Below are 15,664 nucleotides of genomic sequence, written 5' to 3' on the forward strand. Positions count from 1 at the left end.
TAACAAAGTCATTATTGCCTAAAAAAATAATAACAAAGTGATTCTCACTTCATGTTCGCCTAATTATTAGCATTTCTCCACATATCTGAACCTATATTAGTCCTCCATATATTAGCATCTTCTCGTTCCTGCTCTTGTGTTTGAACAATGGGTTCATGATCATTGTCTTCGTAATTTGGTAACACTGAAGATGAAGATGAAGACTCGTCAGTAGGTTCCACTGGAAATTCATCAGAACGACATTCTTTGCGAAGAAAATTATGAAGTGTTGCACATGCCAACACAAGCTCTGCTTGTGTTTTAAATGGAAATGGAGGTGCTGACTTAAAAATTGTGAACCGCGATTTAAAAATACCAAATATCCTCTCAATCACATTCCTTAAGGATGCATGCCGAAGATTAAATAATTCCTTTTCATTTTCAGGGTCATTACCGTGACCTGCAAAATCTTGTAGATGATATCGTACACCTCGATATGGGGCTAAAAATTTGCGTCGATTAGGAAATCCACAATCCACCAGATAATACTTACCTTGGGGCACTTTAAGTCCATTCTTCCTTGCCAAAGCATCACTTAACACCTTGGAATCATGTGCTGAACCCTCCCACCCGCTAAGAACGTACATGAATTCCAAATCAAAGTTACAAGCAGCTAATACATTTTGTGATATATTTCCATTCAGAGCTTTCAAAATCTTGTGAAAATTTTCACTTGTAGCAAATTGTGATCGGCCAAATGTATTGCGGATTACACAATATCGAGTGTTCTGGCCGACAATCTGTAGGAATGATGCAAGCATTTCTTCAACACAAATAAATCTTGTATCCTCCAAAGGTGTTTTTTCTCTTATAATCGTGCACAACTTTCGAAATACATCAGGATACATCCTATATACTTGTCGAAAGATTGCAGGATCATCATTTAATGCTTTGTGTATATAGTCATATCCCCGACTAGTAATTTGTCGTCGAGTTAATGGACGTTCAATATGTTCACCACGCATCATATTCAAAAACTGATTTAATATATCTATTAAAGCATAAATTGCCATCACATATGTGTATGTGGCTTCATAAAATTCTTCATTTGTTTCCTCGTCATCTATATCTTCATCATTTGTATCTTCATTATATATATCTCCATCCATTTCTTCGTTCTTTATGTCATGGTCATGGTTATAAGTCAATATCAAAGTTAATATCAAAGTTAATACAAATTCATATATAAAATAAATATAACTAAAGTTTAATCACAACAATTTCACAAAATATATAACCTAAATACTTCAACCATAATAGTTCGACCAAAAAACAAACCAAATATTTCAACCAAAATACAACCATAATAGTTCGACCAAAAAACAAACCAAATACTTCAACCAAAATAGAGACCCAAAAGATATAGTTCAACAAACTCACGATGTTTAAAATAATATGTTAATAATAGATGATCAAAATATTAATTATTCCCTAACTTAAAGTTTATCCAAGATGAGCGATCTTCCGGTGACATCTTCAAGAAAAAATCCTTTTTTGCTTTAGTATTTAACAATTCAGCTGTCTTGAAACGCGTTATGTCATCCAAATTTGGAATTTCTTTTATAACATCCCAAATAATACCCTCGAGCTCTCTATCTCTATCTCTATCTTTTTCTCTTTTCTCCATCATGTTGGATATTTTTTCAAAATTCACAGCAATAGTCCCAATGCCAACAGAAAGATTTTCCAGAACGTTGCCTTGATTGTTGATCCCAACAACGCTTGAACTCCCTCCATACTCGGATCTCCTTCGCTTGTGACAGTTTTGTTTTTCTATGGGAACCTCTGAATCTAAAGGGGGGTGGGATGGTGGACTTGGTTGGTTTGGTGATGGAGGCTGATATGCTGGTTCATAGTTATTTGGTGTTATGAATGTATCACTATTAGGATCATATGAAAATTCTTCTATCCCAACAGTTCTATTTTCTGGCTCAAAAGTTGTTGCATCAGTATCATCTGGATCGACTGATATAGAATTATTCCCGCTAGAAACTCCACCCCCAACAACGATCTTCAAATACTCATAATCAACCATACTTTTTCCTCGAAGTTTGCTGTGACTTGGGTGGGACTAAAAAAAAAATCATTGTTAATATACTACAAATATTATAATTTACTAAATTTATAACTATTAATATATTTAAAAGATTATGAACTTAGCTCACCTTTAAGTAATCTTTCCATACATCCTCATGAGCAGTGAAAGTTTTTCCAATTGGGTCCCATCCAAAGCCAGAGTTGTTGCGCATAAGGGTTGACATCATGTTATACTGGTTTCGAAACCACTTCATCCGACTCAAATAATGACTATAAGTTTTAGGGAATTTAGTTTTTGCATTGAGTTGAGGAAGTATTATTCGTTCTACATTTTGTTTGCTAAGTGACCCATTGGCATCACGCAATCCTCTATTCATAGCATCCACCAAGAGGTGCAACAACTCATTGGTATCCTCCATAGTCCAAGATACATAATTATCTTTGTCTCTACTCTTTCCTTTGTTATTTTCTTGTGAATCCCCCATTTGATCGCTAATATATATATAAGAAACTAGTTATTTGACAAAAATAGTTATTGTTTCCTAATTGTCAAAAGTATAGTGACTATATCCCGAATAATATACAATTCAATAGAAAAACCAATAAAAAACTACCTAATAATAAAATAAGGGTCATGCTAACATGCGCACTTAGGGCACATGTTAAGGATACTTCCAATAGTAACTATGTCTTAAAAACAATAATTTTTGACTTTTAAAAAAATAAATTGCACAACTTTCAATACAAAATTTCTATACATAATACACTAACAAGTGTCTTAAGGGCACATGTTAGCATTTTCCATAAAAATAATACTCATATATCATAAAATCATTTAAAAAAAAACTATTAACAAAATAACAATAATAATAACACAATAACAATTAAAAAATTATTAACACAATAATAATAATAATAACACGCTGTCAAAAAAATAATAATAACACATTAATAATTAACATTTTAATAATAACACAAGAAAATAATAATAATAATAATGGACGTTGTAAAAAAACAAGTTGAAGAAACAGAAAAAAAAAAAAGAGTTTTTTATTATTTTGATTTGCATATACAGTACTAAAAAAAAAAGCAATATGAAATCTTGATGCATATCAATTGCCATTCTTTTGATGCATATTCATTGCCTGGACGTTGAAAACAATATGAATATGAAATCTTGAAGCATATACAGCACCCTTTTCTTTTGATTTGCGTAATATACATATAGTATGAACAATATTGACTATCGATTGCCATTAAAAAAATAGGTAAAATTGATTGAAAAGTTGTAAGAGAATGAACCTGGTAGTGGTTTGTGTCTTGTTCGGCAGGAGAAGAAAAAGTCTTTGGAAGATTATGAAAAGTCTCAAGGGTTTGGGTGAGATTGTTGGAGGAGTATTTTATGTGTATTTCTAACTAAAAAGTCTCTCAAAATCCATTCCACAAAAGAATCCATCAAAATCTATTTACTTTTGAATACCAAAAGACATTTTAAAAGTGGTAAGAAATCTCAATTGAATACCAACAGATTTTGTTGCCCTGAAAAAAAAAATCTTTATTGTCTTAATTGAATACCACAAGATTTGTTTATATTTTATAAAAGTCTTGATTGAATACCACAAGACTTTTTAATCATAAAAAAGTCTTTTAAAATCCTTTGAAATCTTAATCCAATACACCCCCCTTAGTTTGCTCTTTTCCGAAGGAGATACGCAATTGTTTTTATGTTTTATTTTTTAAAAATATTATTGTTTAATTTTAATTAACATTAATTTGTATCTAAATTTTGATACACCTTGGCTTTTTTGGTGAATGGATACACCTTGTTTATGCTAATTTGTGTGGAACAAAGCCGTGATTATCACTCGTTAGTTTAGTTAGTTTAATTATTTGTTTTGAGTAAGAGAAATGCTAATACTACATTCTTTGAAATGTTTTTTTTTTAACTTATTATTATTAATGGATTTATTTTGTGAATTATTATAAATTTAATGATTTATAATAAATTTTTAATTAATAGTAGATAATGTATTAAAAAGAGTCTATTAGACTATTACTCTTAGAAGATATATTATTAAGATTTTTGTATATTCATCTTTTTTCTCCATGGTCGTGGGAGGTGGAATTCTTCATTATGGGTGAGAGATGCTGCTATTGAAGTGGTTGTGGTCTTGGATAGTGGTTTGAATAGGTCTATCGGTGACATCGACAACAGTTACGATTTCCATTACCACACATTCTGAATGACAACTTTGATATGTTGATGTAAATCTTATTAATAGGTGAATAGGTGATATCCTATTCCTATTCTATATTAACTAAAATTGACTAATAATTTATTGGTGTAAGAAATATTGGATTTGATCTTCTTTTTTTTAAATAAGGTCAGTTCAAGTTTTTTTTAATGAAAATTAATCATCAGCCAATGAATATTTGTACTAATAAATCAATTACCAAACAAGAATTTCCCAGAAAAATAGGTTATCAATTTTTTTTTTTTGTCTAAGTCACTTTTTTTTTTTTTTTTTTTTGTAAGCTACTTCTTTGCTCAAATTTCTTCTCTTTTTGTCTAACTTACTTTTTTTTTTTTGTGATTTTGGGAGTATCCTCATTTGTAGGTTTGAAATCCACATATATTAATTGAAAGATCCAAATGACCAACTAAATAATCAGTTATTAAATCAATAGGTAGATGATATTGTAAAATTGTTTTAATGCTTAAATTTAACATAGTTTAAATAATGATATGGTATCTTACATATTAAATATTAATTTTTATAACATTTAAATTGTGTTAAAAATAAGAAATTTCCATTGAAATGCTTCATATTTTAACCTCTTACCTTGAAAAGATTCTAAAATATTTTCCCCCTTATTTTTGTAAGACCCAAATTAAAAGTGATATTTAATCATTTTGATAAGATTCAATTCATAACGTTGGGTGTGTTAATTATTTGCCAAATAATCCTCACTAATATCATTTCTCTTAATTTAATAACTAGTTGGTATAAACTTTAATTATAGTATCTCTATTAATGATAGGGTTGTTTTGAATTTTTTAATATAAATTTAGGATAGATTTAATGCTTTCAAGTAAATTAACCAAGTTTTAAAAATCTTGATAAAATAGTTAATTGAATCTTATAGAAATGAATAATTCCTTCAATGATGGTTTCTCTCATTTTCATGTATACCAAATAAGGCTATCAATCAAATGTAAATAATGCCAAAATTTGGTCTCCTAGTTGGTTAATTCTATTGGAACATAGTTATTTACACTTCATTTGGTTGTAAGGAGGGGAATAGAGTGAATGAAAAAAAAAAATTAGAGAAAAGAGAAATAAAGTGAAAGATGCATTGTTTGATTCAAGAGAAATGAGTGGGAAATAAAAAGAAAATAAGAAGTAAAGTTGTTTGGTTTTAATGAAATGGGAGCAAAGAATTTAATAAACTTATAAAGATATTCTTATACCCTTCATATAATTGGGACGCAAAATTGTTGGGTTTTTTGGACTCTCTTCCTATGTGGAGTAAAGGCCCAAAGAAGAAGACTCATTTTATCTCACTTATTGGGGCAAAATTAGAGAGATGGACATAGAGAGGGAGACCGGCTCATTTGAAAGGAAAAACAATTATTGGGAAAATCAATGTGATTTTCAGATAGCCACCCGAGAGTGTTTTTCATATTACAACTATGAATTTGTTCACTGTTGGATTAGGTTGATTTTTGGACAGCAAATTCTACACACGTGATACTTCAAATTGTTTGATTGGATCGGGAAAAAGATATTTGGAGAGAGATAAATGTTTCACATTCTCTGCTCTATATTTTGGGGTTTCATCTTCTTGTCTCTATTGTACCAATTGAGTGTCTGTTTTGATTTGTTAGTTTGTAACACATTTTAATGCACCTATTGGATACTCTTTTGTATCTTCATTGATTGTAGTTGAGTTATTTCTTTAGTCTAGACGACCCATGATTTTTACCTTTGTATTGAGGAGTTTTTCATGTTAAACAAATTGTGTCTCTATTTTCTTTAATTTCTATTTTGCGCTCTATATTTTATTGGTGCTCCTCACATGTTCTTGCAAGTTTGAGAGAATTTATTTTTGTTGTCTATTAATCTGTTATAAAGTTTGTTATTGTGTTGGCCTATTTCCCCGTAAAAAATGTACCATGTGTAAATTTAATAAATTAAAATTATTATATAATTGATTAAACAGATGGATTTAACAAGTTATACTTGGAAAATAATCAATTGTAGTGAAGGCCACATGAATTTTAAACAAATTAGTCGATTAAGTAGGGTCAGTAATTGATTAAATTTTTAATATATGGAGGTGTGCATGTTTGATTTAGTGAAACTCATTTAATCAATTTTGAAATGGTAAGATATGATTATTTTGTTAAGTTAGAAGCATCAACACGACAACATGCAATCAACAATGAATTATTGATTTTGAAATATTGATTAATTGTAATGACAATATGTTTAATACGATATTCATAATCAGTTATCTCATTTGATTATTTGATTGACTATAGTTAAGATATATTTAATGTGGTTTGATATTGATGAAGAAGAAAGATAGACTTAGAAAAACAATGATGTCATATTCAATCTTATGAGTTAAGTTTCTAACCGATAATAAACACAAAATAAAACACATCAGTCATTATTAGAATCCTTAGTTAGAGTTGATCATATGAAAAACTTCAACATTTTAAAGGAAAATACGTGGAACCAACTAATTTCAAACTAAAATCTACTCTAAATCAGATTCAGTAAACAAACTAATTCATTTTCATTTGTGCCCCTCCTCCACTAAGTTTCTCACCTATCAAACATAAGTTAGTTTTTCTATCCTATGCATTAGGTGTTGTCAACACTTACGACAGGGGCACGTGGCAAAAGGTTAAAATTTGAGAGATTTTTTACTTAAAAAACAAACTTATTACATCTAAAATGCAAAAATCATGAGCATTTGCAACTGTGTATCCTACACAATATTTAAGGAGTAAGAAGCGGTGCTTAATCTTGAAACAACGTTGAAAGGGTATCATAACCTTTTATGAGAGAGAATCGATCCTTAATTGAGTATTGGTTCTTAAATCATTTTGGTAGGCCAACAAGTATTTTTTTTTTAAAAAAAGTGACAATTTTAAAGATGTGATAGTTATATTATATGTGGGATCCATTTAAAAATTCAATGAAAGGTATTGGATGGGAGAGAATGAGTGCTTAAATTAAAAAGAGTAAAAAAATAAGTGATAAGTCCATTTAAGAACCTAAAGAGAGGTGTTAGATTGGAGATGGTGTTAACCTAGAAAAGTCGGTTTTATAATTATGGATCCCTTTACAAGTGGGGAGACTGAAAGATGAAGTGATGAACATAGTAATGTGATGGACATAAACATAAGATTGTAAAAGTAGTTGCTGATTGGTTGTCCACAACCTCTTTATACTGTTACTAAGAATCTGCAATTGATTGTACTTTGTTTCAAATGCTACACATACCAACTCCCAAGTTCCATTGCTTTCTTCCAAAGAAAATTTGTTCCATAGTTGTTGTAACACTTATTTCCACTATGCAACAAACGCGTAGGCAAACGCATTTTCTTTTTCAATTCTCATCCGTACTTATTTGATAAACCATGACTTTTATATAATTTAGATGCCTATTTCCATCCATCGCATGAGAAATTCAAAAGTACCTCCAGAGTATCATTTGTTGCAGATAAGATTTAAATTTATTTGTTAACTTAATCCAACATGATAGATTTTTAATGAAGCGTGTGTGGTATGCAATGTTATCAATGACGGATGACGAAAGGCCAGAATTCTGCTATATAGACACACTATTGCAGCCTATGGCATCACCATAGTGGGCCTCCCTTCACAAATTGCCTGTGGTGGTTGGGAAAAAATCACCACACCATTCCCCCATGGTGCCACCATTTAATGCCAAGAGTACGATAATATTTCTCCAAACTAATAGCAAAAATGCAGAGTTAGCTAGCAATCACATGATTTTACTTTTAGTTTCAACCTGATGACATTGTATAGGGATTGATAAGTAAAGCTGACTGACATTAACATATTGGGCAAGGACAAAGAGTTATTACATTAACAAAAATTCATGGTATTACATGGGGATATTATTACATCAATATGTTAATGTCGTCAACAGCAATAATGATACAGGGTAAAACTGATCGATGTTAGTATTTAGTGATAACTAGAACTGTAGTGACTTCATAACTTAACTAAGCCTAAGACATTTAGCAAATGTCTTGAATCATTCAGGGGACAGAGTGCTATAAGCAGCAATTGTCACTGTCACCCTGCTGAATGCAAATTAACTGGTTCCACATACTGAGATCTACGTCTTCTTTTGGCTTCGGGGGACTTCATGGCACTCACCTTTCCAAGCTTTACAGAAAACTTGCAATTTGTTGGTGGTGACACCCCAGTTGATCCATATCTAGAAGACGAGGGAGACTTTTCTCTTACAGTTTTGTTCTTGTCACCTTTTGTGGAGGGTTTTTTTGTTGGAGACTTTGCTCTCTTTTTTGGCAAACGAAGCTGTGCATTGTCGCCTTCCTTACTGCTTTGCTTAAGGAGCCTAACATGAAAGGGATCAACGGATGTGCAGCAGACAGACCCATCAACTCCATTTCTTTCTAAAGTTACATCTCCGTTGTTTACCTGAAAAATGATAGAACCCACATCATAGATTGAAATTATGATCCATGGTTAATCCAATTAATTGGACTCTTCAATGTCAAACATCATAATGAAGTAAAGGTTCAAGAAGTGCACTGGATATTGCTAACAAAGGAATTACCAGTTGAAGAAGGGAAGAGAAACTTCGGGCCACATCATGCTTTTCTTGACCCTTCACCAAATCAGAAAAGGATAGGACACCACTACTGCTTGCTTCAAGGGAAAGCAGGGAGAACTTGTCAAGAATTCTCTCACCATAGTCTTGGATATCAAATGGTGGATGTGATTCCTATGAGGCCAAAAAAGACCATTCAATTTAAACTAAAAATGAGACGAAAGACACCCAAAAGATGAACTCACCTGTTCTTCCAAGTTGTTCTCAATTCTTTGTTTCCATGTTGAAACCCTAGCAGCCATTTCAGTTTGCTTCTCAGTTTCAGCAATGCTTGCTAAGAGAGCATTCTATATGTGGAAAAATGGTAACCATTTTAGTATAAGATATACTAGGGCAAGGAAAACAGATACTGCAGCATTTATCATATAGGTCTACAACTCTGGACTGTAGTGTTCCTTCAAAACTATTGTGTGGAAACAATGGGATGATATATATACTATTGTGCTTTACAGGACTTAAATTTCTCTCAGGGTTTAGTCAAATAAATTATGAATTGGGGTAGGGGGATTGATAGAAGCCTTTTCAACAGATTTTTGGAAATGATAAATAACTACTTTTATACCCAAAAAAGTCAAAGACAATAGCACTCCTACCAGGTGAGAGCGGCAAAGATCTTCCAAACTAGCCTGAGAAAGATCTACAGCTTCATCAGGGTTGATATGAGCATCATCAAATTCATGCTGTTAATTCATGTAGATATAATATAAGTTTCAAATTTGTCATTTAGAATAAGTATATAGTCATATTACTGGTCTCCTCTCCTAACCTCATTACTGAAAGGAGGTAGATCTTCTTCCATGTAAGCATTGTCTGGCGTATCAAAATCAGGATTTCCACCATCATATTCGTTGTCATCATTGTCAGCTTCAGAGTTAAAAAATGTGCCACCAGTTTTATTCCCCTCATTAACAAGAGATTGCCTCAGCTGCAATTTACATATCACATTTTGTATATAATCAAAATTCATATATTGGTAAATAGACAAACAGAGAAACCATGAAAAAGTACCTTCTCATATAATAGAGCTAGAGAATCCCTTTGTCGTTCATGGACATGATGTCGCATCTCCCACATTTCCATGAGCTCTGGACTGATAGGACCATGCAATTTTGCAAGCGGAAACAAGGTGTTCATAGAAACTGGTTGTCTCACATTGATGCTATTCTTTTTTAAAGTGTTCACTGCAGGTACAGAAAAAAGATAAAAGCAGATAAATTACACAATTAAGGTAAGGCAAATTTGATTAAGAATTTAGGGAGGTTGGGGGGGACATTTTCTGAATGGCTTCACCCTCAAGTTGCCTGGTTCATGAGGATTTAAAGGTTTCCATGGATCATCATTATCTTCATCTGAATTGTCTGAATCTCTAGATGCATCACATCCATGATCCATATCAAATCCGTAATTGAAGTCATCAAGACCAGCAGAAGCAGGAGAACTGGGCCGGACATTTTCATCATCAAAACCACAATTAAGTTTAGGGGTGCAGTTGTTAGCACCCTGATTCTTAGCAGCGGATAATCTACGAGCACTTCCACCAGTATGTCCTGGAGAATGAAAGCTTTTACGAGCTGAGGTTCCTCTATTAGCATCATTTTGAGTTGTGGCAGCTTTGCTGCCCTTCAAAAACTCATGAACTGCAACAGCATCAGATGTGTCCAATAAAATAAAATCCTGGTACAGGTCTGTGGTGGACAACTGCAACAAATCATCATATCATTAGTGAATAAAACTATACAAACATCACTATGCAAACAGCTGCAAGCAATTAAGGTACCAGAAAAGACTCCAATTCCCCTCCATCACCACCAGCATCCAAGCAGTCACCTTCAAGAACAACTAGATTTGCAGGAGGTTTTATAAAGTGTTCCAAATTCACTTCTTTGCCTGTTGTACCATCCAAGGAATTCTTTTCTTCAACTGCAACATAACAAAAATATGACAGCCATTTGCAAATATATATACTGAAATGAAGCAACCCTTATTGTTTTGAACCACTTGATGAAAGACTGATAGGAGACACAGAATACAATGTGAGAGGAGGGAGAAACCTAGAATGAGACATTCTCAATAAATCTCTGGTTTTGACATAGAAGCCCAAAGCAGTGAGAACCTTATTTCAGCAATACCATGACCCAAATTTAATTGAATATTGTTCTGATCCAGAACCAAATTGAAGTAAAGATTTATAAAAATATATGCTCAACCTTGGTATGGAGCAAACCTATTGTTGTAAACTAAATTTTGCTACATAAAACTAATCATTATCACTATCACTATAATAATAAATACCCTAATGTCATGATTCTGGTTTGATCATTCAGTCATCTCCATTAGATAGGGTACCTGGGATGTCGTCCAAACCCCAGAATTGATCATTTTCTTCATCGGTAACTGCACAGGGACCACTTTCTTCAGGTTGGACTGATGGCCCATCTTTATGATCCTGCTGTCTGCCAAAAAAACATCAGTGAGATCAAGCAGTACTGTCTTTTTTTTTTAAAGGCTCAAGCAGTACTGTCTAGTTTGCAAAAACAGACAAAACACATTATTACTACCTATTTTATTTGTCATTTAAAATATGTTGTTGGTTTCATCAAGTACCAACACTCAAAAAAGGTTTAATTATTAGGTGAAGACACACATGATTGGTTTCATATCTCTAACATGCCTACAACATAGGTCATCAAGCACGGGCAATGCACAAACACCAACTTTGTGCTGAAATTCACTTTTTTGTTTAAGAATGGAAGCAGAGAGGATCAAACTATTGACCACTTGGTCACAAAGGACCTGATACCATTTCAAGGATGGGTACTCTTACTCTTGATGAACCAAATTTAGAGGCTATTCTTTACACTAATGATGGACAAAGAAACAATGAGATTGAAATTGTTATTCTTTACACTAATGATAAACAAGGAAATCATGAGATTAAAATTGTTCAAGTGTGATATCATAGTCATACTTAGATTTTATATGTTGATTGTCAAACAATTTTCGAATAATAATTTTTTATTATAAGATAATATTTTTGTTATGTTGAAGAATTTAATCTCCTTTTATCTTAAGCTTATTTGTGACTTGTATCATACTATTATATTATTTTATACAATTTAGCCCTGTTTAGTGTTATCAATTGCAGATTGCAGAAAATGGCAGAAAGCCAAAACTCTGCTATATCATATAGCGGATAGTGTTGCAAGCATATAACGAAAGCCACATAATGGTTGAAATATGACATATATCAGTTATGCATGTAAAAAAAATGGAGTTGTATGCACATGAAAATAAACTACATGAAAATTGGCATAATATTAACTCATAAGTTCGATTGGATGGAGACTCGCCAAGCATGACAAGAGGATGCAGGACACAACCACAACAATGATAGTGGCCACAATAACACATGGAGTCACTATCGTGGATCCAAGAAATACTGCTATACAAAAGTGCTATAACACTGCTATAGCGACTATTTAGCAACACTAGTTTATACAAAATTCTATTTTTGTGTATCCTATAACTGTACCCAGTACTGTATATGCATATTTTTTATTTATTTTATATTAAGTTATTAATGTACTCATATCCTAGATTTTTTAAAGGGGAAAAAAACCTACAGTATTCATTAGTTGTACCTAGTACCGTATCACTATCTGTGCAACATTACATAAAAAACAAAACAAAAAAAACACTGTAGCCACGATTTCAAATTTGACTGCAAATATCAAATATGATACAACTATGGTCTTTAATGTGTGATAATTATTCACCAATTAACCCAAAAACTGCAACCAGATAGAAAAAGGAAAGCCGGAACAGTTGTTTGCCTCTGACATGTAATACTACTAATAATAATAATAAACGTAAATCCTAATGCTGAAGTAGATAATTCCATATATCCCCTCACTTTTAATACCTATGTTGAGGGCATGCCCTAGCACAACCATGAAGTTGCACAGTTGTACCTTGGTGACCGGTTGTTAATGGGATATAATAATAATAATAATAGGCTTAATTACCAATTTGGTCCCTTAGCTTATTTAAAACATTCAATTAGGTCCCTTAGTTTTCTGAGTATGCAATTGGGTCCCTTTGTTTTTAATTTTACCCAATTGGGTCCTTTCCATCCAACTAAGAAGGATGTTGTTAGTTTTTGACGAATTTAACAGCATAATCTTCTTCTTACTCTTCAGCAGCACCTTCCGAATCAACTCTTGCTAGATCCGTTCTAGAAGGATGTCGTTAGTTTTTTCCATTTGCCGCACCTTCACTGATGACGCAAAGACGTTGTGTGGTTAGATCTGGTTCAACCTCCTTCCATTCCTGATTTTCCAATCTGGTTCAATCTTGCAATGTAGCACACGTGTCGCTGAGGGCATAAGGACGACGGCGGCAGAGGAGGGTGGAGATGTTGTGTGGGATGTTCATCCTGCTCATAGGAATTGTCGAACCTTTTTTATGTCTTCTCAGATTCCTCTCACACACACCCTCTTCGATCTCAACACCTCTTGGTTAATACTGTCACTGACCCACATCACTATTCTCACCATTCTTTTCAGATCACACAACCCTTTGGGAAGAGAAGAAGGAAGGTCTAGTGTTTGGTTTGTGGGGTTGGTTTCTGAATGGCCTCTTTCTCGGTCCCATGCCCTAAGTTTCCTTCTTCTCCCCCTTTGGGGTTGAAATCTTAGAAGGTTTCCAAATCGCCAGTTTAATGAAATTGAGACATTGCATGAGTTGTTCAAGAACTTGATTTCGATCTTAAAAAAACTTGCCTGATACAAGGCAAAGCTTTCATTTTTTAAATAATAATAAATAAAGTGGTGGTTCAAAACTGCTACTTAGTGTAAAATTTTAAAAATAATAATAAATTTTAGTAGTGGCTAAAAACCGCCAATATTTGGAAATAAAAGCCGCTGGAATATACATCCTAACATAACTCAATTGGGTAAAATTGAAAAACAAAGGGAGCCAATTGCATAGTTGAAGAACTAAGGGAACTAATTGAGCATTTTTAATAAACTAAGGGATCAAATTGGGTATTAAGCAGTAGTAATAATAATAATAATAATAATAATAATAATAATAATAATAACAACAACAACAACAATAATGATGATGATGATAAAAGGTAAAATACTACAGCTGAAGCAGATAATTATACTATTTTCCCTACCATGCTGAGGGCATGCCCTAGTGCAACTGTAAAGTTGCACGGTTTCACTTTGGTGACCAGTTGCCAATGGGATATAATCCAGAAACAGCATTTTTGCATACACAAGGGGAAGGCTGTGTATAATCCCCCCGCCCCCCCATACTTTCGGAAAGCAAGGAGTCTCTGACACTGGGACACTTTAGTCAGCAACCGCGATTATGGTCACAATGTCAAGGCTTTTAGGGTGTCCAAGATTGCAATTGTGACAGTATTTGATCACAATTTCCCATTATATCAAGGAACGTAACAACAAATCCAAAACCGCAGGTCAAAACCTTGCCTATGTTTATTAGAGAGACAGAATTGCAGATTACATAATAAATTGCAATATAGGTTTCAGCCGCTTTGTTTCACGCCCCCTCCCCCGAAACAAATGAGCAAGACAGAGAGAATTGCAAATTACATAACAAAATGCAAATAAAGGATGAGACTTTAACCCAAAATTCAAACCTTTTCTGAGAAAGGAACTCCAAAGCCCGCAAGACCAAGGTGTAGAGATATTCCACCTTTCGACTATACACCTGAATGGAACCCTGAAGCAGCAGAGCAGCTACAATCACCCAGAAATAGCTAATTCAGTCAAAACACAAATCTTAAACCTTAAATGGGAACTTTTAAAAGAAAAATTCAGTACGATGTAACAAACCTTCGGCGAAGTTCACATGACTATGTCCTTCTTCTTCGCCAATGATCTCGCCGGAACAAATTTTAAGCAAATACTCCTCAAGTTTCTTGGCGAGGTCAACTTCCCAATTCGATTCTAGGTCACGCTCCGCGTGAACCGCGTGGAAGCCACCGCTTCCACTACCCCCCGGTTTCGAGGTACCCTTAGTCATCTTAAGTGGAAGAAATCGCTACACAAATCATGAAAATGAAGCAAATTTAGACGCCAAGAACCAAAAAGGGGGAAAACCCTAGGGTTTCAGTTTTCCAGCGAGGAGTTAGAGAACTCCGAAAACGAAAATTAGGGTTTTGAAATTCCCCTGGAAACGCAAAATGGGGTGCTGACAAGTTCGAAGCTTGTGTGGTATAGACTAGAGAGAGAGAGAGAGAACGAGTAGAGAACTATGGCAGCAACGAGAGGAGAGAGAAAGAGCGTTTTTTTTTTTTCAAAACTTTTTCGATTTGTTTTTCCCGCTTGCTTCTCGATCACAAATCAAAATTGGCCCTGATTCAGGGGCCTTCTTAATCTGAACCCATGAAAGGGCAAACGATAATTACACCTCACCTATATAATAAACATACCTCTGTTTTCCTTTTCTTTTTCAATATTTTTTCTAATTGATTATTATGCCCAAATAATCATGAATGCCTAAAGAAAATAAAATTTTGAATTTGATCATATAAGATTATATATGTGCATCATCATATTAATTCTTAAAAAAATTATCATCGTTAATTTGAATATTTTAATAATTCATTTTGTCATCACTTCAATTTATAAGGACCAAAATAGGGAATTTT

At 33.4% G+C, this 15,664-nt stretch overlaps 3 protein-coding genes across 3 annotated transcripts; all 3 read right to left on the reverse strand.

Annotated features, from left to right (window-relative positions):
- LOC102664719 (uncharacterized) lies at positions 1–1,235 on the reverse strand. The gene has a single exon (XM_006597670.4). It carries the CDS (start codon positions 1,146–1,148, stop codon positions 60–62), a length of 1,089 nt encoding a protein of 362 aa, XP_006597733.2. The 5' UTR covers positions 1,149–1,235; the 3' UTR covers positions 1–59.
- A 24-nt stretch (positions 1,236–1,259) lies between these two features.
- LOC100786058 (uncharacterized protein At2g29880) lies at positions 1,260–2,435 on the reverse strand. Its single transcript, XM_014767631.2, has 2 exons — positions 2,205–2,435; positions 1,260–2,110 (listed from the first exon to the last, which is right to left on the reverse strand). The coding sequence occupies exons 1-2, from the start codon at positions 2,328–2,330 to the stop codon at positions 1,460–1,462; spliced, it is 777 nt and encodes a 258-aa protein (XP_014623117.2). The 5' UTR covers positions 2,331–2,435; the 3' UTR covers positions 1,260–1,459.
- A 5,743-nt stretch (positions 2,436–8,178) lies between these two features.
- LOC100786571 (condensin-2 complex subunit H2) lies at positions 8,179–15,402 on the reverse strand. Its single transcript, XM_003547338.5, has 11 exons — positions 14,847–15,402; positions 14,651–14,750; positions 11,326–11,432; positions 10,757–10,899; positions 10,251–10,677; positions 9,988–10,160; positions 9,746–9,904; positions 9,573–9,659; positions 9,165–9,266; positions 8,926–9,093; positions 8,179–8,786 (listed from the first exon to the last, which is right to left on the reverse strand). Exons 1-11 carry the CDS (start codon positions 15,034–15,036, stop codon positions 8,418–8,420), a joined length of 2,025 nt encoding a protein of 674 aa, XP_003547386.1. The 5' UTR covers positions 15,037–15,402; the 3' UTR covers positions 8,179–8,417.
- Between the last annotated feature and the right edge of the window lie 262 nt (positions 15,403–15,664).

This window comes from Glycine max, chromosome 15, assembly GCF_000004515.6.
Source record: "Glycine max cultivar Williams 82 chromosome 15, Glycine_max_v4.0, whole genome shotgun sequence".
NCBI lineage: Eukaryota > Viridiplantae > Streptophyta > Magnoliopsida > Fabales > Fabaceae > Glycine > Glycine max.